Source organism: Oculina patagonica, chromosome 4 (assembly GCF_052425735.1).
Source record: "Oculina patagonica isolate OP01 chromosome 4, crgOcupat, whole genome shotgun sequence".
NCBI lineage: Eukaryota > Metazoa > Cnidaria > Anthozoa > Scleractinia > Oculinidae > Oculina > Oculina patagonica.
The window spans coordinates 4708011-4731799 of NC_135761.1; the positions used below are offsets into that span (position 1 = coordinate 4708011).

The following is a 23789-nucleotide window of genomic DNA, read 5'->3' on the forward strand; positions in this document are numbered from 1 at the left end:
CCAGGAGCCCATTATGGGCTCCTGCACACACCAGGCATGACCATGCATTAGCGTCGTTTTGGTTTTGGATGTTTGTCTTGTCAGGGTTTTTTGCATTCACCTGATGTGCAAAGTTCACATTTAGGCTCGCCCTGGTTAGTTTTAGCCTCGGCCCCATGCAGAGGCTCTTTGTGCTCTTCACAAGAGATTTTGGATGAGCACTAGGATGGGCCGATACAGGTTTTTCAAAATGATACGATATCGATACGATATTTGCCTTTTTTATCGATATTGATATCAATATGATGACGTTATTTCCTTCTTGACGTCATTGGTTTGTCACGTGACCATACAAAGGACAGACCTGGCATTATAAATGTTAGCCAAGAATGATGATTTTGGTCTTTTTGTTTCACTGTTGCATCAGCAATGTCTGGACATTAAGTCAAGGCAAGAAAAATTCAAATATTGACAAGAACATCAATATTTCTTTGAGCAAAATTGCATTTTTAAACCTTAGGTGCTGACCAGAAGATCGCAGCCTCAGGTCACGTGTGCAGTATCGAAAACGTATCGAAAGTGCAATATTTTTCGAAATATCGATACTTTTCAAAATTGTCAAAATATCGGTGTATCGAATATTTGGTATCGAGTATCGGCCCATCCTTAATGAGCACAGAGAGTGTCTGCATAGGAGGCTAAGATAGTTTGTTCTTCTGTTTATTGTTGATTATAGATAGGATACTTAAAACCAAAAAAATATTCAATTTGCTTAAAAGACATGACAACACTAATTGTTAGCTTACCTGGTATTGGCTGTTTTTTGTCTGGTTTTAATTGGCTGATTATGGTTTCTAAAAGTATCCATTAGCAAATCAGTCCTCGAGCTGCCTTATTTGTCACCATTGTCATCCTCAGGCTCATCCAGTAGTTCCCCCCCCCCCTCTTGCTCCCAGCCATCCGTGTCTGACCCACACCAAAACATCGTTAATTTTGTTGTTTGCTCCTTAGAAGAAAGAATATAGAAAACTGTTTTCCGTTTAAAATAGAAAGTACTGAATGTCATGGGACACGTTTACAGCATCGTTATTCCAATTGACTTTAGCTGCAAAGAAAGAGGAGTATTTAGTTCTCAGGCCCTCAGATTTTAGGTCGTAGTGTCACGCAACCTCGTTCCCAGGGCTTTTAGAGTGTCACGCAATGTCAGATGAAAGAAACTGAAGCTTGACAATCAAAATGCAAAACAGTGCAAGACATCGTACAAGAATACAAGCATATTTATTCGTTGCCTTTGTGGGGGCTTGTGTTTTCTTATTCCCTTGAGCGTATTTGTCCATCAGCCGTTGACTTACTGACCCCTCCCCTAGATGGTTTTACGCAAGTAAGCGCGCGTACGTGTTCACGGGCGCGCGTACCATATCAAATTCCAGGAAAGAACATTTTAGCTCATTGTCACCGGCCCCTCCCGGGCGGCCCCTCTGGCTTGCTTTTGAGCTACAGCTGTTACGTCTATCGCGATCTTGAAATAACCTGGAACACCCAGCTGCGTTTTAGTTTTTCTCAAGGTTAACGTGAGACTAAATTCTCGTGCTGTTGGCCGTGGAGAACAAGTAATAATATGGCGGACAAGCCTTTGGGGATCGTTGTTGTCGGTTTAGGACGTGCAGGAAAAGTCAGAGTACGAGATTTGAAGCAGAAAGTGTTGGGAGAGAGTGCTGTTCTTCGAGGAGTAATCTCCAGGTATGATTGTGAATTATAAATAGTCTTCATAATGTCTTCTTTGTCTCTGATGAAGGAACTTTTAATATTGATCGATTCGTTTCTACATTGAAGCATTCCGATACATGTAAAGAATCTCGATAACGAAGTGGACCCGATTGAAAGCCATTAAGCGTAATATAAACTCAGGCAAAAAAATTCGAAGTCTTGAATTCCGTTGCTTATCGAAGTAAACAAGTTTGTCTGTTAGTGGAATTTGGCAAGCTGTCTCACATCTAAGACGTACTATATAATGTCTCGGGAAGCATCGGCGGATGGTGATGCTTGTCTAAATCACAAACTAGGTATTGAGGCCAAGGCAGTCTTGCCCAGTCTGCCAACTATAGTATAGGTCATTCCTATTTCGCAATTACCTTGTTAGCCGTTATATTACTGTAGACAAGTAGTACTAGTGATTTTCCAGCATGCAAGTAGAAGTACAATCATGGCAATATTTCAGTGTCGCATGTCTTAGATAGGCAAGTTGCTAATGCTCTTGCAGCAAGTACATACGTTAAGCAAGCAGCCAGTGTATTTCGCAGTTATTTTTCGCAGTTATATTTCTGTTGGACTCCTCCACTCCAGGGTATTTGTGGATGGATAAAAAAAGTCACTATATTTCATTAAATCTGTGTTGAGGCTGTGGCTAAAAGTGGGATGGAGATGTAGGGACTGGGACGTGAGGGCTAGCCTGCGAGAGCAGACGCATTTCCGGCCGTCGCTTCTCTCCGCCGAAAAATAGCGTCTGCGAAACCGAGCCAGGAAACGATTTCTGTGACGTCAGTTCAAGGTAACCAATGAAAATTTACCTTGCATATCCGAAGAGGTGCCACGCGTGTAGCCTGTGAGCCGTCACACAATCGCGTGGAAAAAACAATGGCAAACGAAGTGGACACTACGCGATGAGGAACGTCTTGCAAAGTGTTTCAGTTTAATGCTTTAATTGGAAGTGGGAGACGTACTCACGAATCTTTAGAATGGATTTGGGACATCAGCAATTTTCTAAGCATTGCCTGAGAGGAATATTTTGTACACTATTGTGATCGTCTTTCCGCCGCTTGTAAGTTGAATGAAGACAATGAAGGACCAGGTCAGCCTATTATCGTCGCTTGACCTAAATGCAATAGTGCTGAATAACACACAGTACATTGGAAGCTGAGAAAAGAAATATTGAAAATAGCCGCTATTTGATCGTGTATGGATCACCAGAGTCTCAGATAGGTGAGATAAATATTCGGTAGCAGCAGTGGTTGTTGACGAACCACATGTACATGTTACTTGTTTTGTTGGTAAGTTTATTTTAGTGTATATACTGTCACCAGGGATTTCAAAACAAGTCATAAAATCGATTAGAAATTTTAGGAAAATGTATGATCAACCGGAACCGTGTAGCCGGCAGTTTCCAAGAGAGCGACAGAAATCGAGCCAAGTTCCGGTGTTTTGGGGTCAATTGCGGTAAAATCATTACTTGCTGTAACAAGTAACTTTACTCCTAGACAAAACTGCCCTGAACTGAAACTAAGATGAAGATACCAAATAAAAGCAATACTATTATTGGTCAGAGTTGTAATTTCAGTGTACTGTCTCTTCCGAAAGAGACGAATCTTTCGAGCGACTCTCTGAGATTGGCCTTTACGCAGCGAGTCAAGATGTAAACATAACTTTAGCTATCGCTGAAATCTGCGAAAGTTTTCTTGGTTTTTATTCTTTGGGACAAATTTTTGAGTCTTCGTGGTGCAAAGAAGGACGCTAAGAACGCTTCAGGGTTAAGAACTCGCAGACCTTGCAATGACGCTTGTCGCAACTTTTTTGTGTAATTTCTCGAAAGGTGAAGATGAAACTCACCTGGTCGATTGTCGCGTCCGGTGGTGTGTTGCTAGAATTTATTACCTATCTACTGACAAAAAGGACATACATTAACCTCCTTTGCAACTGAAAATGTTATTCTGCAAAGAACTACTTTCACCGGGGTAAGAAACCTTCGATGTTTCAGAAAAATTGCCATAGCATCTCGCAGACAGCTCGTAACAGCTTTGTCGCGAGGGAGCCGCGTGGTGTGCACTCGTGTTTTATTCTATCGCGTAATCTAATTGGCCAAAGAGAAAACAAAAGATGCGACGTCACAGAAATCGTTTCCTGGCTCGGTTTTGCAGACGCTATTTTTCGGCGGAGAGAAGCGACGGCCGGAAATGCGTCTGCTCTCGCAGGCTACGTGAGGGCGGGTGTTTGGGACACCTGGCCTGGGAGTCAGGGAGGTTGAACTTGGGAACGTGGGACATGGGACATACATGTAGGACTTGGGATGCAGGAACAGGGATGTGGGGATGCGGCACTGGGGACATGGGGACACGATAAACAAACAGAACCAGTTTTTGTGTTGAATGTGTAAAATACAATTTCTGGAGGTGTCAAAAAAGAAAGATATGCGTGACAGTTGATTTCAGTGCTAAATGTAAACAATTTTGGTTTTGTAGCTTTGCTTGTCAAACCAAAAAGGTGAACACATGTCATCGCATTCCTGAGCGTTTCACTTGCCAAACAGTGGAGTTTTCTGTCAACATCAATGGGCGAAGGAAAGTTAATCGAAGAAAGCTTTTGAAGCAATGTAATTGACTCTTGCATTTAAATACAGTATAAACACATCTGATGATGAAAAAAAACATGTTCAGTCTAATATACATGTAGCCTCCTATGCAGACGTTCTTTTACCTCGTCATGCCATCTTAACTCCCCAACGAATGTCTGCTGAAAATTATGAGGGGCTATTTACATAGACCAATCACAGAGCACTTCCAAATCCTGGAAGTGACCTTGAGATCGAGAGGTGCGCTTTCAATCAGGCCCGATACCAGCCCGAACTCTTGCCAAAAACCCAGTTGTATTCTCGCAGTTAGAATTACAGCAAAATTACAGAGAAAACAGTCGTTTCCATCGATATTTAGGGGAGTTTCATCTACACATGACACAAGGATTTAGAAGCTATTTTCATGCATGTTTTAACACTGGGAAAGTTATCGCCCCAAGGGAGCTTATGAACTAGCGCGGTTGTTTATGAGCTAGCACAATCTTTAGTTATCTCCACATGATCCCAGCTGATCTTTAGGAACAAAAGAAAAGGAATGTGCCGTTCCTTTCAGCAGACGTTTGCTAGGAAAGAAAGATTGCGTGATGAGGCAAAAGAACTTCTGGGTAGGAGGTTACATGTAAGTCTAATATGGTATTAAATGCTTTGTGATTGGGTGTCATATTCATAGTCTGAAGGAATGTCAGACAACGTTTTGCAAGAGCGATCATGAAGTTGAATTGCTTACAACTCTTTCTTTTTCGACACCTCTGGAAATCGTATTTTACACAGTCATTCAACGATAAGACTAGTTCCGTTTGTTTATCATGTCCCTGTGTCCCGATCACTTCCTTTGTCCCCCTGTCTCTGAGTCCTACGTCCCCAAGTCCCACGTTCCCAAGCTCAACATCCCAAGTCCCAATGCTCAGACGACTTGTCCCCGTGTCCCATGTCTCGTGTCCCAAACACTCGCTCTCATGTCCCAGTCCCTGTTCACTTTTAGCCACAGCCTTTGTTGGAAAGTCTGCTAAAACAGTCAAGGGATCCAGCCACTACAGGCAGATGTTTGTTGTAAAATCCCCGGGCCATGCCCATGTATGCCCCCTTTAATCTTCAGTCACCATGCCTCGTTATGTTTGCAACAAGCCACAGATGTTACATACCTTGTATGTACTAATTAATATGTAAATAATAATTTGACTGATTAATTACCAATAAGTACATGTAAAAAGTTTAACCTTATAATCTTTGAAATCAATATCAATGTTCAGTTGTGTCAGCATTGAAGTGACTATATTTTCCACTGAGTGGGATGCTTGTCACTGCACTGTCAAGGGTTAAATCCATTGTAAAGTGTCATATCCCAAAAACTCAAGTTGACAACACAGTGATGCTGGCCAGGGCTCAAAGCAAGACTACCGTATTTACTCGAATAAGCGCCGCATTTGAGGCGAAAAAGTTAATAAATGCCGCCTCCGAATAAGCGCCGCAGTCCCGATGTGGCTCTTATTCGAGCAATTCTGTTTAACTATAAACAGCACTTCAATGCAACTCTTAAACAAACTTGGACATTTCTTTCCATCAAAAGCGATGTTTTAAAGTTTGCCCATCAGTTCTTCTATCCAACATTCTTACAATACGTTGTTCTGTAAATGTTGTAAAGGTCGCAAACTTTGCCTGGACGGCAAGTGCTCCTTTTCTCTTCAGTAAGAGACGAAGACTGACAATCAAAAGATGCTATTTTTAATTACTGTAAAAGATTAGATTCTTTGTGGCCTCCAAATTTAAGCACCGCCCTCGAATAAGCGCCGCACTTGAAGTCCGAAAAATTTAATAAGCGCCGCGGCGCTTTTTCGAGTGAATACGGTACTCGGTTTGGACTCTAGTGCACTCTACAGTCACTTCTACGGGGTGACTGCAATAAACCCCCAAGTATCTTAGACTGATAAATTGCTAGATTCTCCTTCAAATTTGCCCTATAAATCAAAGGGAGAATTTCATATTAGATCAGGAGTCACTTAGGGCCTTATTCCAAGCAATGATCTAAGTGCAGACTGTCAACTGAACTTCAAACCTCTACCAATAGAAGTCCAGAAGGAGACATTATTTCAAGTTATATGTGGAGATACATTTAAGTTTAAGGTAATATTGTTAGATATTGTTATCATTTCATTTTTTTCAGAAGAAAAGTGGAGGATGATTTACCCTCTCTAGACTGGGATGAAGCCTTGACAAGAGATGATGTGGATGCATTTGTTATTTGCACAGAAAATGACACTCATGAAGAGTATGCCAGGTATTATAGCCAGGGCTTGAGACTAACGTTTTTTCTAACTAGCCAAATGGCTAGTGACAGCCTTGATTTCACTAGTCAAAACCAATTCTCTTCAAGCCATAACTAGTACGTATGGTTTTGCAAAGTTTTCTTTTTTTCTTTTACCAAGGGGGGAGATGCAGAATCAAAGGAATTATCATAACTCCTCAACTTCCACAACATGACTTCTTTGTTTTGTTCTCTCAGAGTTAAATTCAATTGCGGTTTCTTTCCACTAAAATGCCTGAAATTTTCACTAGCCATTTTGGCTAGTGAAAGCCCAAAACCTATTAGCCAAAACTGTATTTCTACTAGCCTGTGGCTAGTTGGCTACCGTTAGTCTCGAGCCCTGTTTTCAGGTGGAAAATAATATCTATGGGGGAGTAAATAATTTATACTTGTGCTCTCTCTGTGGGAACTGTCTACAGAGCGACGTTTCTTAGTATCTGACCTGGGACTATCTAACAGTTGTAAAGATTTTCCCAAATAGTATTAATTATAATAAATTATAATTTAGTATTAATATAATTAAATAGTATTATTTTTTTGAAAAACCAACATTTCCAAATTCCAATTCGACCTGGACAGAGGACCCGCATGATTTAATAATGTACAATGAAACTATAAACAGGGGTACTATCTACAGGCCTGGGAAACTATCTGCAGGGGAACAATTTATACCTGACTTATCTGCAGGAGACATTATAGCATCATGACAATTGCCCTTTGTGCACATTGCTTGCCTATGAAGGAAGATAATCCACCGTGTGGAAAAAGATGGCAACTGGTATATTTTCACATTATTCTTAGCATACAGTATGCAAACCCTAAAAATGCCTAAAATGCACAAAAAGTCCAAAAAACTTTTAATCTAACATACACATAGAGGGACAAATTTTGCATAAAATAATGTACAGTGACCATCTTTATTCCTTATAGTGGATTGCACGGGAATTATTAATAAAGAGGCTATATCTAAATGGGGGCAGTCTACAGGGTTGGGAAACTATCAGCACATACAGTAATGGAGAGCAGGGATGGTGCAGAAGTGAGTTTGACTTCCAGACTTGGCGTCATACGTGGGTTAAGTTTGTTGTTGGTTCTCATCCTTGCTCCGAGGGTTTTTCCAGTCCAGTTTTCTTCTCCTTGCAAAAACAAACACTTTGACAGTGGTTAACTTTAAGGTATTTTGATTTTACAGGAAGACTCTTGAGCATGGAAAGCATGTTTTGGTAGATTTTCCTTTATCTTTGACAGCACAGAGTGGCAAAGAGCTTTTTAACTTGGCTGACAGTAAAGGTATGGATGGTGATTTCATATACATTTAGGATCTATACATTGGTCCAGGACTGTATATTTAATTTAGATGATTTGTTTAGGACCTGGGTTGCTAATTTAGGGACAGTGAGCTGGTTTTGTCTCGGAGGCATACTACAGTTGAGGGAAAAAGTACCAGTTGATGATGAAATACTGCCTCCAAGATGGGACTGAGCCTGCGGTGTTCGTCGCAAAAGTTGCTAAGTTACATGAGGTTTGCGCGATGACTTTAAGAGTACTCATGAGTCACTTGATGCTAGTTTTTGATTGGATGAAGCAATTCAGAAACTCTTCAAGTGCTTCAACGAAGATTTGACAAAACTGGCACTTATTCCCCTGGCTGACTATTATTGTCGAACAAAACATATATACATGATAGTTCAGGCTGTTAAAAAAAAATTAACCAGTTTCCCTGTAATTAAAAAAATGAATCATTATCTGCATAATTTTAATAATTTAAAGCATTCATGATGGTCTTAGAGCATTCTGAATTGCAACGGTAGACTATTATAGTCTAGCAACTCTGGCTTTATGTATGCATTGCATGCCTATAATACTGAAAAAAAATAGTGGTGCTCATTAGCATTGTAATAACCTTGATTTCTTTGTTTTATTTTAAATTTGCAAAGATGATTGTTTCCTAAAACAAATTATTAGATGAAAATTGTTTAATTTTGTTTACATCAATGACCAGTACCATCTCACAAAACCTTTTGCAATCCTGGTTCTACAAGCTGGTTTTCAGTTAGCTGTCAGAATTATTTTTTATACTTTTCTGTGCATTTGCAGGGTTGGTTTGTCATGTCGAGGACATAGCTCTCCTTTTAGAGTCACACCAGGATTTCAAGCAGAGTATCAAAGCTAAAACAGTCCCACTCCTTGAGGGAACGATTCGCTTGGATGCCAGGTTCTCTTGTGAGTGGATTAGTGACTTGAGCCGTGCTGGATTTCCAAGTTTCTCTGAGATCTCAAACTTAGAGTGTTTGCATGATCTGTTTGGTGAGCTGTCTTTACAAGAAGCTCACTTTGTGCATGAAACTGATCTTATTTCACTCACTTGTAAATTTTCCACTTCGGACAACAGGTGGGTTTCATTTTTTTTCCATTTTTTGTTGCCATAGTTACATGCTGTGTACCTGTACGTGTACATGTATATGTATACCAGCAAATTGTTGGATGAGCATGACAAAATACCAAATCAAATTGACAAAATCAATTCATTATTACCAGCAACTTTAAAAGTTACAAGCTATAAAATAGCAAGTCTGGGATAAGGCAGGGACTTTTTGTGTCTAGTGTAGTTCTAATGAATATTCATTTGGTAATAGGACTGAGTGGAATCCAGTTCGGTCTGTATTCACACGGGTGATTAACACAATCAGACCGTGGTAGTGGAAGTCTGAATTGTTTATAAACAATTATTGGATGAGGTTTTTGTGATATTTAGAATAATCAAGGTCAGGGTAAGTGTTATCAGCCGAAGCCGAATCGGCTGATAACACTTACCGAGACCTTGATTATTCCGGATATCACAAAAAGCGAATGTAATAATTGTTTTATTATACTGTAATGTTAGGCTAGCGCCTTAGGGTACCCCCCTAGAGAACTATTTAGTCACGTGACCCATTGATGGTGCAATACCATGTGCTCAGTTGTAGATTCCCGGCGTATCCAATCGATGAAATTCGATAATCGATAAAATCGATTGTAATCGAAAATAATCGATAGCAATTAATCGATTGATATCGGAAATCGATGAAAATCGATGATCCAAAGTGTTGTGAGTATCGATTTTCATCGATTTTTATCGATTATATCGATTGTCAGTTGCAATCGTTTAATAATGTTTTCAGATACGTTTGCGCTACGCATTGGCAATTGAGTCTTAATCAACTCGAAATGCCTCCCCTCTGTCGCCAATTTTTTTTTTTCAAGGGAAAAAGACTCGCCTGTCTTTACTGAAAATGGGCACTCGTGGTAGCCCTTCACAATAGCCTCTATTATTAGCACGTTCATTTCGTGCTTTGTTTGACTCGCAGAACTTCGACTAGACTAAGGATGCCTAACGTATCGCCTTACAAATGCTGCCCGATAATAATCGATAAAATCGATGAAAATCGATACAATTAAGTTTACGTGAATTGTGAGTATCGATTTTCATCGATTAATGGAACCAATCGATATTAATCGATTGATTTTTATCGATTATATTGATTATATCGATTGGTTTCCGATGATCGATTTTCATCGATTGGGCACGCCGGGGTAGATTCGAGTTGTTGTGATTAAACAGTTATAACGCTGAGTTTATCGGAGAATTTATGGCGTTACATTGGTGGCAGCGGTGAAGAAAACCCGAACATTACGGTAACCTGTAGTCGATGGAACTATTTGGATGGTTTGTGCGACCGAATTTTGTCGATTTGTGAGGTTCTGCCTCGAGATTTTGCTGGTGTGTTTACTTGTGTGGTTTCGTCCATTTGCAATGGCGGAAAACTCAATTGTGGATTCAGGAGTCAAAGGTATGAGTTGTTCAACGCCAGTTAACCCTTTTAAATCTGGAAACCCGTTTACACCTACGTCCGATTTATCTTTGGATCGATCAGTAAATTTAGAAAGCTCAAGTCGCCGAGTCCACTCTGCAAACCCGTTCGCATCAGAGAACCAGTTGAATAATTCAGGTACTTACTCTTCAAATCCGTTCGCGTTGTCAGAGAGCGAACCGAGTAATAACTCAGCTGATTTGTTTACAAATCGCCGAAAGTTTAGCAAATATGCTGCAGATATTCGGAGTATGTCCAGTCTAGCTTACCAGGATTTGTCTCCTGATACCCAAGAGCGATTTGCCGTTCAGCATTTTATTGACGCTATCAAAGATCAAGATGACAGGCTTAGACTACGGAGGGATAAACCAAAAACTATGGACGAAGCCCTGACACTGGCCTGTGAACTGGAAGCATTTCGTCTTTTGGATGGTGATTGGCGAGGAAGCTCTTCAAAGGTTCGCTCAGTGGATGAAGTTGGAAAGGAGCCTGATTTGTTGAGAGCCCAGTTGGACATGTTACGATCTGACATTCAAATGCAACAACAGCGTCAGGAAACACAGCAAGTTGCTCTCCAAGAATTAGTCCAGCAGATTCAGCAACTTTCCCAGACTATGACCCTGAACACCTCTGGAAGCCCAAATGCTCCACGTTATCCTAATCGAAATGGTCAATGCTGGGATTGCAAAGAATTTGGCCATTACCGTCGTAACTGCCCAAAAAGGAAGTCACAAGATAGAGTCAGTGCAGACTCGGGAAACGTGAGCAGGGTGTCACCCAAGGGCCCGGGGGATGCCTGAATAGGAATGATGTTGGCCCTACACTTGGACATGATGTGAACAATGCTGTTCCCATGAAAAGGTCACAAGTTAATAATAAATTGCAAGGTCTTTATCTGCCAGGCTTCATTGGAGGAACTCGTGTGATGTGGTTGATAGACACTGGTGCTGTTTGTTCCATTTTGTCATTCAAGATTTTTGATTCCTTACCTGACAGTGTCAAGTTCAGTTTGAGTTCAGTTCATTCTGCTATTACCCTAGCTGATGGTCAGCAAGCCAAAACACATGGTGTGGGACATGTTGTAGTGCATCTGGGTACTAAAGAGTTTCAAATGTGTGTAATTGTGGCTGACATTGAGGATGAGGGTATTCTGGGAATGGATTTCCTGTCGCAAGTTGATTCACAGATTGACATTGTTAAAAACCAGGTTTCAATTAATGGAGAAGTGTTTGACTGTTCTGATTTCAAGAACCAACCTCTCAGTTCCAGATGTATGGTGCGAAGGTCAACAATTATTGAACCTCACACTGAAGTGGTTGTCCCAGTCACCGTTCACAAGCGCTCTGCGACCTTAAATCCAAAGGCGTCTCAATTAGGCATGCGATTGTTAGAGCCTTGCCTCAGCTCACACTTGCAACAAAAGGGCCTTTATGTTGCAAGGACTCTGGTGGATGTGAGAGAGGACAGAGTGGTCCCTTTGCGTGTGTTCAATGTTTTTGATGAAGTTTACAACTTGGCTGCTGAGACTGTGGTAGCCCTAGCTACGCCGGTTATGGATGTCACCCTACTGGAGCTTACTGAAGAGAATCGTGAGACTGTTGTGAGCCAAGCTAGAGTAGTCAACAAGCATGAATCACAGGAAACATTTGAAAGGACTTTACCAGAGACCTTACAGGAACTTCTTGAAAGGAGTACTGAGAACTTGACTAACAGTGAAACTGAGAGACTACAGGAGTTGTTGTACAATTACCAACATGTGTTCTCTCTCTCAGATGGGGATTTGGGCACCACACATCTGGCACAGCACAGAATTGAAACAGGCAATGTGCCCCCAATCCAACAACAGCCTCGACGCACCTCTCCTTGGAAACATGATGAAATCGAACGACAAGTTGCTGACCTTCTGCAGAAAGGGAAGGTGAAAGAATCGTCAAGTCCTTGGTCCTCTCCGGTTGTGCTGGTCAGTAAAAAGGATGGTAGCCAAAGGCTGTGCGTCGACTACCGCCAATTAAATGCAGCAACTGTAAAGGATGCCTTTCCTTTGCCACGAGTTGACGATTCACTCGCTGCTTTAAGCGGCTCAAGATGGTTCTCCACACTAGATCTTGCTTCTGGCTACTGGCAAGTGGCCATGGATGCGAACACACAGGAAAAGGCAGCATTTGTTATTCCAAGCGGGTTGTATGAGTGGAATGTCATGCCATTTGGACTGTGCAATGCACCAAGTACATTTGCCAGATTGATGGAACTTGTGTTGAAGGGCCTTCATTGGAAGATCTGCTTGATTTACCTTGATGATGTGATTGTTATGGGACGTACGTTTGAAGAAGAGTTAGAGCGGTTGAAGCAGGTGTTTGAGCGACTAGCGTGTGCAGGACTTAAGCTTAAGCCGAAGAAGTGTTTCCTCTTTCAGAAAAGGGTATCGTACCTTGGACATGTGGTCACAGAAGAAGGCATTACTGCAGACCCTGGAAAGGTGGAACAAGTTCGTACATGGCCCATTCCAGAGAACAGCACAGAGGTCAAAAGTTTCCTTGGACTCGCCTCGTATTACTGCCGGTTCATCTCTAATTTTGCAGCCGTAGCTCAACCACTGCATAAGCTAACAGAAGCTAAGACAGAGTTTGTTTGGACAGGGCAATGTCAGCTGGCCTTCGACAGCCTAAAAGGTTTACTTACGTCCGGTAGAGTCCTGGCCTATCCGACCAGAGAGGGGAAGTTTGTGTTAGACACTGACGCATCGGACCATGGAATTGGTGCAGTGTTATCGCAGCTTCAGGATGGGGTGGAGAAACCTATTGCGTTTGCGAGCCGGACATTGTCCAAGTCTGAAAGGAACTATTGTGTGACTCGTCGTGAGCTATTGGCAATTGTTGAATTTGTAAAGCAACATCGGCATTACTTACAGAGTGCAAGATTCTGCGTAAGAACTGACCATGCCCCTTTGCGTTCCGTCATTAGGGCAAAAGATCCTGAAGGACAACTGGCACGTTGGATTGAATTCTTAAGTGTCATGGTCAGAAAAAATCAAAGAAATTTTGGCCACAGCCAAAAACTCATACTTTGTCAGTTTGAGGGCCTAGGTATGTAACTGAAAGATATGAAGTTAGTTTTTCGAAATATTCAAATTTACGGCAGAAAACCACAAATAACGGTAATCGTACCGGAAGCTCAAATTTCACTTCTCGACAATCCGAAATTTCACGCTTTTCAACTTCTTGCTACCCAGACGTTTCAACCGCTGTAAACCTTTCCTTACCTTAGTTGCATAGATTGACTCTTCCTTTATTGAAATATAGTTAGTATTTTTATCTCTGATTATTTCTGAGCCAGCTGAGCCTCGATTAAGTAGACACATTTTTCTCATTTAGGAAAAAGGCTAAAATAATCCAAATTCAGTGAGGAAAAAAGCTGACCGGTAGTGCTTCAAATCTTCTGATATTTTAGCCACAGAGAGTCCAGTCGTTGAATTTTAGGTTTATGGTTTCAAAAGTGTAGGATCTAGTAGCAGTTTTTAACAAAGGTCGATCAAAGGTCGACAAAATTACAATTCCGCGGCTTTGAAAAGAACAACTGAAACACGTGACACGAAACACGCAATAGAGTAATTTGTATATTTTTTGGGCAAAGACAACACGGTAAAATTAGCTTTGAAGTTTTATACGTTTGAGACTTTAGAAAAATAGAATTTATCCTAAAGATTGCCTACAATAGAAGAAATACCAAAAATAACAGCACTTGAACTGTCCCTGATGTTCGTCACGCACGAGCGACTTGGAGCGGCGAATGACAAAAATATTTTCCATTGATTCAAAGTAAGTCATATTCTGAAATAAGAAAAATCTATTTTCTTTAAACTTTGCCCACAAATCTGTCTTAACTAAAAAACGAAACAGCTTTCATATTTGCAAATATCGCAAGAAATATTTTTTTAAGAATTACATTCAATTGGACCACGACCGGCCTATTTTTAGCAATGGCGACAACTGAAAATAGGAAAAAACGTCGAGTCACCGCTTCGAAAATTTATGCTCCAATTTTAGGAATTGTCTTAACTCTCCTGGAATAAATTGGACCTTTTAAGCACGCAATTTTGGTTCGTTAAAAAGAAACAAACAATACGGAATATTTTTGATTTGAAGTGTACTTGGCCATCTGACGCCAACGGCTCAAAAAAATTGCACATTTTCAACGGGTCATTGCGCAAAAGTCCAACTACTTCCGCATTACATTTGTTTCCATACCAACTAAGAAGAAGTCAAAGAGTATGGAAATGGAAAAATATGTTGTGGTTTAAGCGAGCTTTTAGTGCAACCAGGCGGCAACTTGGCTTATGTTGCGAACATGTTTTGTTTACATTACCACAGCGGGCAGTTGCTCACGCGAAACCAATTTAGCATAAACAACACAATATTTCGTAAACATTGTAACCTTACAAAACTTTATATCAGCTCACACAATTAAACATCATTTAAAACTCGAAAACCTTAGCAGCTAGCGAGTCAGCAAAAAAAATACTGTCGCCTACCTGCAAGCCGGTGAGACAACAAAATTCATTGTCAGGTCCGCCATGGCCATGTTATTGGATTCCACATTTCTTTCTGGTTTTCGTCAACCATAGTATCCGCAGAAAGTTTCAAACGGTAAACATAACACACATAACATAACATTGAACATACCACATGATTGTGATAACTGAAACAAATGAAAGAAAGTTGCGGGCAACACATCCCAAGAAATCAATCGATCACAACAGATCGGCTTGAACATGAACAGTTGATTGAAAGTTGCGTCACGCAATCTAACCTGAATCCAACTGCCTTATGGGCGAACTGAATAATTATTGTCCAAGAATCGGACTGTCCAAAATATCGGCTCTAAATATTTTTAACAGATGTATATGTCTTCGTGTGCACCATTTTGGTATGTTTATTAGAAACGAAGCTTACGTATAAAGCTGAAAACGTATTTAGCTGAAAGAAAACATAAACAGTCCTATTCGCGGACGAGTTTTTTCATTCCCCGGCTGGGCGGGTTCGTTAAGGGGGGGGGGGGTGGGGGGCGGGGTGTAATAGAGCTCAATTGACCTCATCATCTATTCCTTCTTACGGAGAAAGAAGTAGGGTGGAAATTATCAGAAGGATAGAAAAACCCTGCACATTTTCTGGCCACACTAAAAATATAGCCAACGAAAAAGTGAACAAGACATTTTTGCCTAGAAAAATTTCCCACTCAGCCATTAAAGGAAATCTATAAGCTTATACTACCGTAATGTGAGATACGTTTAAAAACCTGATCTTGTCGGCCATGTGCACATTTAGCACATCTCTGCTTCTAATGGCTTTTTTATCACCACGGTGAGTGGGATATTAGAAAGGCCCGTGCTGTTTTGAATATTTCCTATGAAAAACTAGAATGGCGATGCTTGGGACTTATATAATTTCGCCTTTCTTTGATGAAGACAATCCAAATACACCTGCTCTTGCAAAAACTAGTTCGTGCTCTAACAGAAATGCCACGAAATTAAATGGTTTGTTATGGGATCATTGCAGTCTCCAAGACGAACGAGCTCGGTTATCCCCTTCGATTGCCGCAACTTAGGGGTATCAAATGGTCTTTGCGAGCATTTGCGAGCATGCGAGCACAGCGTTTTTCTTTGCGAGCACGAGCATTGACAAAAATTAGCCTTGCGAGCAACGAGCGCTTTTCAAAAACCTACCTTCACTAAAAACCGAGCATGCGAGCACTTGTAAAATTGTGCGAGCACGAGCAAACGAGCACCCACTAAAATTTTGCGAGCATTTGCGAGCATTGCGAGCACTGCGACATTTTGAGGGACCATTCATGACCCCTCAACTTCCTCTATACTTTGAAGTGTGAAACACAAAGCGCAACTCCTCCATTTGTTTTGTAAGTTGATAATGCTTCGCGAGAACAACAACAAAGTATGAATGACAAGTGCGTGGCGGCGTGGTTTGTAAAGACTTATTTTTGTTCCACTTTTTATTTCTTACTTACTTTATACCTTTATCGTTTACTAGAACAATTTATTATTTTGAAAAAGCGGGTTTTTTTGTATTTGAAAAGCGAGCCTAAAATTTCAAATTTGGAAGCATCCAGATGTAGTTGTACAGGAAGTGGTCGAAAACAAGAAATCAAACAAATACGTCGGTCAAAAATATTTACAGCCCATATTTTGGACAGTCCGATTCTTGGACAATAATTATTCAGTTCGCCCATAAGGCAGTTGGATTCAGTTTAGATTGCGTGACGCAACTTTCAATCAACTGTTCAAGCCGATCTGTTGTGATCGCTTGATTTCTTGGGATGTGTTGCCCGCAACTTTCTTTCATTTGTTTAAGTTATCACAATCATGTGGTATGTTCAATGTTATGTTATGTGTGTTATGTTTACCGTTTGAAACTTTCTGCGGATACTATGGTTGACGAAAACCAGAAAGAAATGTGGAATCCAATAACATGGCCATGGCGGACCTGACAATGAATTTTGTTGTCTCACCGGCTTGCAGGTAGGCGACAGTATTATTTTTTGCTGACTCGCTAGCTGCTAAGGTTTTCGAGTTTTAAATGATGTTTAATTGTGTGAGCTGATATAAAGTTTTGTAAAGTTACAATGTTTACGAAATATTGTGTTGTTTATGCTAAATTCTTTTCGCCTGAGCAACTGGCCGCTGTGGCAATGTAAACAAAACATGTTCGCAACATAAGCCAAGTTGCCGCCTGGTTGCACTAAAAGCTCGCTTAAACCACAACATATTTTTCCATTTCCATACTCTTTGACTTCTTCTTAGTTGGTATGGAAACAAATGTAATGCGGAAGTAGTTGGACTTTTGCGCAGTGATCCGTTGAAAATGTGCCATTTTTTTGAGCCGTTCGCGTCAATGGCCAAGTAGACTTCAAATCAAAAATATTTCGTATTAATAGTTTCTTTTAAACGAATCAAAATTGTGTGCTTTATACAGATAAAGGTCCAATTTATTCCAGGAGAGTTAAGACAATTTCTAAAGTTAGAGCATAAATTTTTGAAGCGGTGACTCGATTTTCATTTGTCGCCATTGCTAAAAATAGGCCGGTTGTGGTCTAAATGAATAAAATATTAAAACATATATCTTACGATACTTGCGAAAATGAAAGCTGTTTCGTTTTTTAGTTAAGACAGATTTGTGGGCAAAGTTTAAAGAAAATAGATTTTTCTTATTTCAGAATATGACTTACTTTGAATCAATGGAAAATATTTTTGTCATTTGCCGCTCCAAGTCGCTCGTGCGTGACGAACATCAGGGAGAGTTCAAGTGCTGTTATTTTTGGTATTTCTTCTATTGTAGGCAATCTTTAGGATAAATACTATTTTTCTAAAGTCTCAAACGTATAAAACTTCAAAGCTAATTTTACCGTGTTGTCTTTGCCCAAAAAATATACAAATTACTCTATTGCGTGTTTCGTGTCACGTGTTTCAGTTGTTCTTTTCAAAGCCGCGGAATTGTAATTTTGTCGACCTTTGATCGACCTTTGTTAAAAACTGCTACTAGATCCTACACTTTTGAAACCATAAACCTAAAATTCAACGACTGGACTCTCTGTGGCTAAAATATCAGAAGATTTGAAGCACTACCGGTCAGCTTTTTTCCTCACTGAATTTGGATTATTTTAGCCTTTTTCCTAAATGAGAAAAATGTGTCTACTTAATCGAGGCTCAGCTGGCTCAGAAATAATCAGAGATAAAAATACTAACTATATTTCAATAAAGGAAGAGTCAATCTATGCAACTAAGGTAAGGAAAGGTTTACAGCGGTTGAAACGTCTGGGTAGCAAGAAGTTGAAAAGCGTGAAATTTCGGATTGTCGAGAAGTGAAATTTGAGCTTCCGGTACGATTACCGTTATTTGTGGTTTTCTGCCGTAAAATTGAATATTTCGTAAAACTAACTTCATATCTTTCAGTTACATACCTAGGCCTACAAATTGACAAAGTATGAGTTTTTGGACTGTGGCCAAAATTTCTTTGATTTCTTTGATTTTTTCTGACCATGACACTTAAGTACTTTTGACTTTGAGATCCAATATCGATCAGGACAGCAACACCAGAATGCTGATGCGCTCTCCCGTCGACCTTGTGATGACCGTTGTAAGTGGTGTGTAGGTTGGAAGTCACAGAAGCAAGTGACTTTTGTTCACGTGGGTGTTCAGACTGAGGTACATGCCCCAAACCAGGACAATGAACAGCCTGCAAACTGTGAGGGTCCTGTTGGTGATCGTTGTGGGACCATAAAGTTAGAACCAACGTGGACTTCCACCTTCTTGAGGGAGCAGCAGGAAGCAGATTCTGATCTCAAGGTCATTATTAGATGGAAGAAAGCCAGTGAAAGGAAACCATTGTGGGAGGATGTGTCACCTCAGAGTCGTGGGGTGAAGGCCTTGTGGGCACAATGGGACAGGCTGCTCTTCAGAAATGGTGTACTTTGTCGGAAATGGGAAAGTGACGCAGGAGATCAGACAACTAACCAGGTTGTTCTTCCAGAGAGTCTCCGAGAGACTGCTTTTGAAGCTCATCATAGTCACACGACAGCTAGTCATCGCGGTGTACGAAAGACCATGGGTGCTCTTCAGTCTCGTTATTATTGGCCAGGACTTACTTCAGCAGTTCACTCACTGGTTACCAGGTGCCATGTCTGTGCTTCAAAGAAAACATGGGGAAAGAAACGTCGTGCTCTGTTGAAACAGTACGTGGTGGGAGCTCCCATGGAACGTATTGCGATTGACATTCTTGGCCCACTGCCAGAAACTCCACGGAAGAACAAGTTCATACTGGTGGTTAGTGATTATTTCACTAAATGGACTGAAAGCTACCCAATACCAAACCAGGAGGCCACTACTGTTGCTGAGAAGTTAGTGGACGAGTTCATTTGTCGCTTCGGTGTACCCCATCAACTTCATAGCGACCAAGGGACTAACTTTGAATCGAAGGTGTTTGCTGAAATTTGCAAGCTGTTAGACATTGAGAAGACTCGCACCACTCCACTGCATCCCCAATCTGATGGGCAGGTGGAATGTTTTAACCGGACTCTTGTTGAAATGCTGCGTGGAAAGATTAACGAGGACCAAAAGGACTTGGATCTTCAGCTTCCAGCTTGCATGATGGCATATCGAGGTGCTGTACACGAGTCGACAGGGGTTTCGCCTAATCTGTTAATGCTGGGTCGAGAACTGGAAGTTCCCTTGGATGCCATAACAGAGGCACCTCCTGATGTGTCGCCGCTCAAGATGGACTATGCCCAGGCTGTTCAAAAGAGGTTGGCCAGTGCACATGATTTGGCTAGGCGACATTTGAACAAGGCAGCCATGCGCCAGAAGAGGAACTATGACAAACGACTTGCTGGAAGACCATTCAGTACTGGTGATTCTGTTTGGCTGCACAATGTGAAGAGAAAGAGAGGGAGAAACCCTAAACTTGACTGTCCTTGGGAGGGACCTTACCTGGTGATATCAGTGCTATCAGATGTTGTTTACCGAATCCAGAAGAGCAAGAAGGCAAAGCCAAAGGTTGTTCACTCAGACCGATTAAAGCCTTACCTTGGGCCTCCACTGGAGGGATGGATTACAGAAAGGCAGACAGAGTTATCGAATCAGCGAGAGAAGAGTAAAGAGGCATCGGATGTTGATTCTCCGGTTTTTGTCGAAGATAGACAGTCAGCTCCAGTTAGTGATGGAGAGGGAGTTGAGCTTGTTGAAACGGAGTCGACGTTGGGAGGAGAGGAAACTGGTGCTACTCTGAGACCTGAGAATGATGATGCTACCCCGAGACCTCAGAGTGATTGCAATGGGGGTGATAACCGTGAGCAGCCTGATGATGTGAGGGAACCCGAACCTCAAGTGGAATTGCCAATGGCTAGTGCAGATAACAGTAATCCAGAGGATTTCAGTCGTCAAACCGTGGAGCCAACTGGACAAGTTGTACCTGAGGCAGATTCCAGTGCTCATGGAAGACCCTCAAGACAGCGAAAGCCACCAAATTGGTACGGGACTTGGGTGGCTGGTTAACTGATTTTTCCAGTGATGACTAAGAACTGATAGACTTTATGGAACAGATAAAGCAAATTGACAAGTTCAGGTGTTTTAATGTTGCCTGAGAACTGTGGACATTTGTCATGTTCATGAACAGTCGTTAGAGACTTTTAGTTTGTTGTGTTACATTCAAATTGCTTCAGAACACTCAGAAGGGACTTTCATAGTGGACACGCACTGCGACAGTGCTCATAAAGGGGGGAGTGGTGTAATGTTAGGCTAGCGCCTTAGGGTACCCCCCTAGAGAACTATTTAGTCACGTGACCCGTTGATGGTGCAATACCATGTGCTCAGTTGTAGATTCGAGTTGTTGTGATTAAACAAAGTTATAACGCTGAGTTTATCGGAGAATTTATGGCGTTACAATAATTGTTTTTCTGATAAAGAAAATAATGAAAAACGATTTCTACCTGTTTCAAAACTTGTGCTAATTCCGGCTGAATGCTTTTTCCTCAAAGTATTTCGTAGTTCCTTCCCAATTTTTGTTAGTCATTTTGTGTTTTCTGAGACTTTATTGTCCAGCAATTTTTTAACTTGAATTTCCTTCGCTGCCAGATGCCTGACACATTGCTCTTGGAAATCATGCATTGCGTGCCCAACCTACAGATCAGTGAATAATCTGCTAGCAGATTATTCACTAATCTGTAGGCTGCGCGGATTCCCAGAATTAGCTGTAGGCTCTTAGCCAATGAGAAGACAGTGAGTTACTACAATGTATAATAAACTCTGTTATTGGACACTTAACCTGTGCGTGCTCCAATTTGGTGAAAAATAGGGAGTGCTGAGAACCAATCATATTCCAGAATAGTAAACATGACCTGGTTTATGGTACATCTGCACTTTTGGCCCTGAGTTGGTGATACTATGAAATTCACGGTGTCTTGTTGCAGAGAAGTTGTGTTGTTTTGAGTTATGGTGGCCTCATGGCTAGCAATCTAACTCTTAATCGAGAGGGCAGATTTGAGCACTGGCTGGCCAGTCAGCGTGTGTTGTGTTCTTGGGCAAGACACTTTACTCTAACAGTACCTCTCTCCACTAAATCAGCACTGGCCAACTTTTAGGGCAACCTGACAAAAGTGCTCTAAGGTTACCTGCAATAGATTTATTCCTTAGGTAAAAGTTAAGACTGCATCAAGCCTAGTAGCCCATCAAGCCAAAGCGCATCCTGGTTTCCTTATCGCGAAGCGCCTAGGAGTATTTCTACTCCCCCTGGATGGAATCATAGTCCAATGCAGGGTTACCCCAGCAGTAAATTTGCTGGTACCCATTTATACACCTGGGTGGAGAGAGGCACTGTGAGAGTAAAGTGTCTTGCCCAAGAACACAATGCAGTGCCCCAGCCAGGGCTCGACCCTGGACCGCTCATTCCGAAGTCCAGAGCACTGACCATTAGGCCACCAGTCCTCCCACTTATTCCTCAAGGGGGAGAAGCAAAGTTCCTCGTCACTTCATGCCACAGAAACCAGAACAAGCACTGGTTGTAGGTGTGAGCCACTTTGGTCAAAGTCCAAGTGCAGATTTTTTTGTGTTTTTAGGCCATTGACATGGATATCAAACAGAGCACGGGATGGAAAACCCAGGCAGACATTCAAGGAGTTTAAGTTCGAAGATGGCACAGTTCTGTCTCCTACGCCTGTTAAACCCCCTCCTCAACCGACCCCCGGACACAAGGGACTGTTTGCCAGGGATTTGGAATTGTTTCTTGCTGAGATCCGGGGGGAGCGCAGCTCTGATGAAATGGCTCAAGACAGAAAAAGAGTGTTATATTGCCTGGAGCTGGCAGAAGAGATTGAGAAAATGGCCAGGGCTGGAACCTCCTGAATCAAGCTGTTTACAAAGCAGACCATGAGAGAGTAACTCGGTTATCCTCTCTCAGTAAAATGTTAAATAAGGTTTAAATTCTAATGGTAAAGTAATCTTCGGACTCAGTAGAGAATTGTGAGAGGGGCTGGAGGGGGCACAAAGCCCACTAAACAAATTATTAATAAAGGGTCATGAAAATAATTTATTTTTAAATTACTTTTTTAAAAAGTCCATACCAAAGTGTTATGAAATACCAAAGTGAATGAGTAGGAAAAATTTGGATATTAAAATTTTAAGTTATGGTGTTTCATTTAGATGACCTCACAGTATTCGCTAAAATTTAGTAGTTTGAATACTAAAACTTGACTTGGTCAAGTTGATTTTTTTCTTCTTGCTTTTTTTTAGTGTAAACAGTATTCCAAAATGTTTTAATTAAATAAAGACATTACGGAAAACACTTAAAAAACTAAAACAGTATGGTAAAACAGTATCGTATCCTATTTTTTCTTTTTTTTTTTTAATGTATACAGTATTCCAAAATGTTTTAATTAAATAAAGACATTACGGAAAGCACTTACAAAACTAAAACAGTATCGTAGCATTGCAATGCTTTATAAGTTTGTACGTAAAGTTATAGTGTCTGTAGCGTATATTGTTATCGTACAAGTATCGCGTAAGTACTGAATAATTGTATTGACTTAGTAGTGTAACTGTAAGTAGTGTTTTGGGTGTGTGTATGTGTTGCAATTAAATAAAAAAAATGTATTTTAGTTTTTTCCTATTTAATACGCAATTTGGCGGTTACGAATTGGGCAACGGCTACAAATTGTACCACAGTCACTCCGGGGAAGGGGTGTTGGGGGGACGGGAGGGGGGGGGGTTGCGGAATCTCGTATAAAAGTGACAGGGGTATTCGTCTCACCTCTAAGGGGTTGGTATTCTTGGTTTGGTATCGCTCAATGTGTTTAAATCCCAAATGGCCACTATTAGAGTTATTCTGGTACCTGTTAGTGCACGACAGGAAAGACTTGTCAGATAGAATTTGCACTTCTTTTTTGATAGGGGTAAAAATGATTTCGGGCCACGTGAACAAAACGCGATTCTGGTGCCTTTTAGGGGTTCCTATTAAAATATCCGAAGATCACCCCATTATTATTTCAATCTTGTATTGGACTACCCCGGGGACAGTTACAATCAATGTAGTCCGCAGGTTGACTGAAAGTAAACACGCCCCAAAAAAGCAGGCATAAATCAAAAAATGTTTTATTTGCAAGTTTACAAAGCTGTTCAATGATCGGTTGCCATCGGTAACATACAAAAAACAAACCGAAGCTGAAAATTGAAGCTGTTAGAAGCTGTATCATAATAACATACGAAATAAAAGCGTTCGCAATATAGTCACCCACTGATAGGAAAATTTCACAGAGGCAC

General features: G+C 41.1%; 2 protein-coding genes across 2 annotated transcripts; both read left to right on the forward strand.

Moving 5' to 3' along the window:
- The first annotated feature begins 1300 nt into the window (after positions 1 to 1300).
- Positions 1301 to 23631, forward strand: LOC144649194 (biliverdin reductase A-like). The gene is made up of 5 exons (XM_078508652.1): positions 1301 to 1719; positions 6483 to 6596; positions 7816 to 7913; positions 8721 to 9015; positions 22091 to 23631. The coding sequence occupies exons 1-5, from the start codon at positions 1598 to 1600 to the stop codon at positions 22374 to 22376; spliced, it is 915 nt and encodes a 304-aa protein (XP_078364778.1). The 5' UTR covers positions 1301 to 1597; the 3' UTR covers positions 22377 to 23631.
- On the forward strand, positions 10417 to 11274 carry LOC144651166 (uncharacterized). Its single transcript, XM_078511056.1, has one exon. The coding sequence runs from the start codon at positions 10417 to 10419 to the stop codon at positions 11272 to 11274; it is 858 nt and encodes a 285-aa protein (XP_078367182.1).
- Positions 23632 to 23789: the final 158 nt, after the last annotated feature.

Bases quoted from the DNA above. Each gene is read 5' to 3' on its own strand.
- LOC144649194 (XM_078508652.1), top strand. From the start codon at position 1,598: ATGGCGGACAAGCCTTTGGGGATCGTTGTTGTCGGTTTAGGACGTGCA. The intron at 1,720-6,482 runs GTATGATTGTGA...CATTTTTTTCAG, and splicing joins CTTCGAGGAGTAATCTCCAG to AAGAAAAGTGGAGGATGATT. The intron at 6,597-7,815 runs GTATTATAGCCA...TTGATTTTACAG, and splicing joins ACTCATGAAGAGTATGCCAG to GAAGACTCTTGAGCATGGAA.
- LOC144651166 (XM_078511056.1), top strand. From the start codon at position 10,417: ATGGCGGAAAACTCAATTGTGGATTCAGGAGTCAAAGGTATGAGTTGT.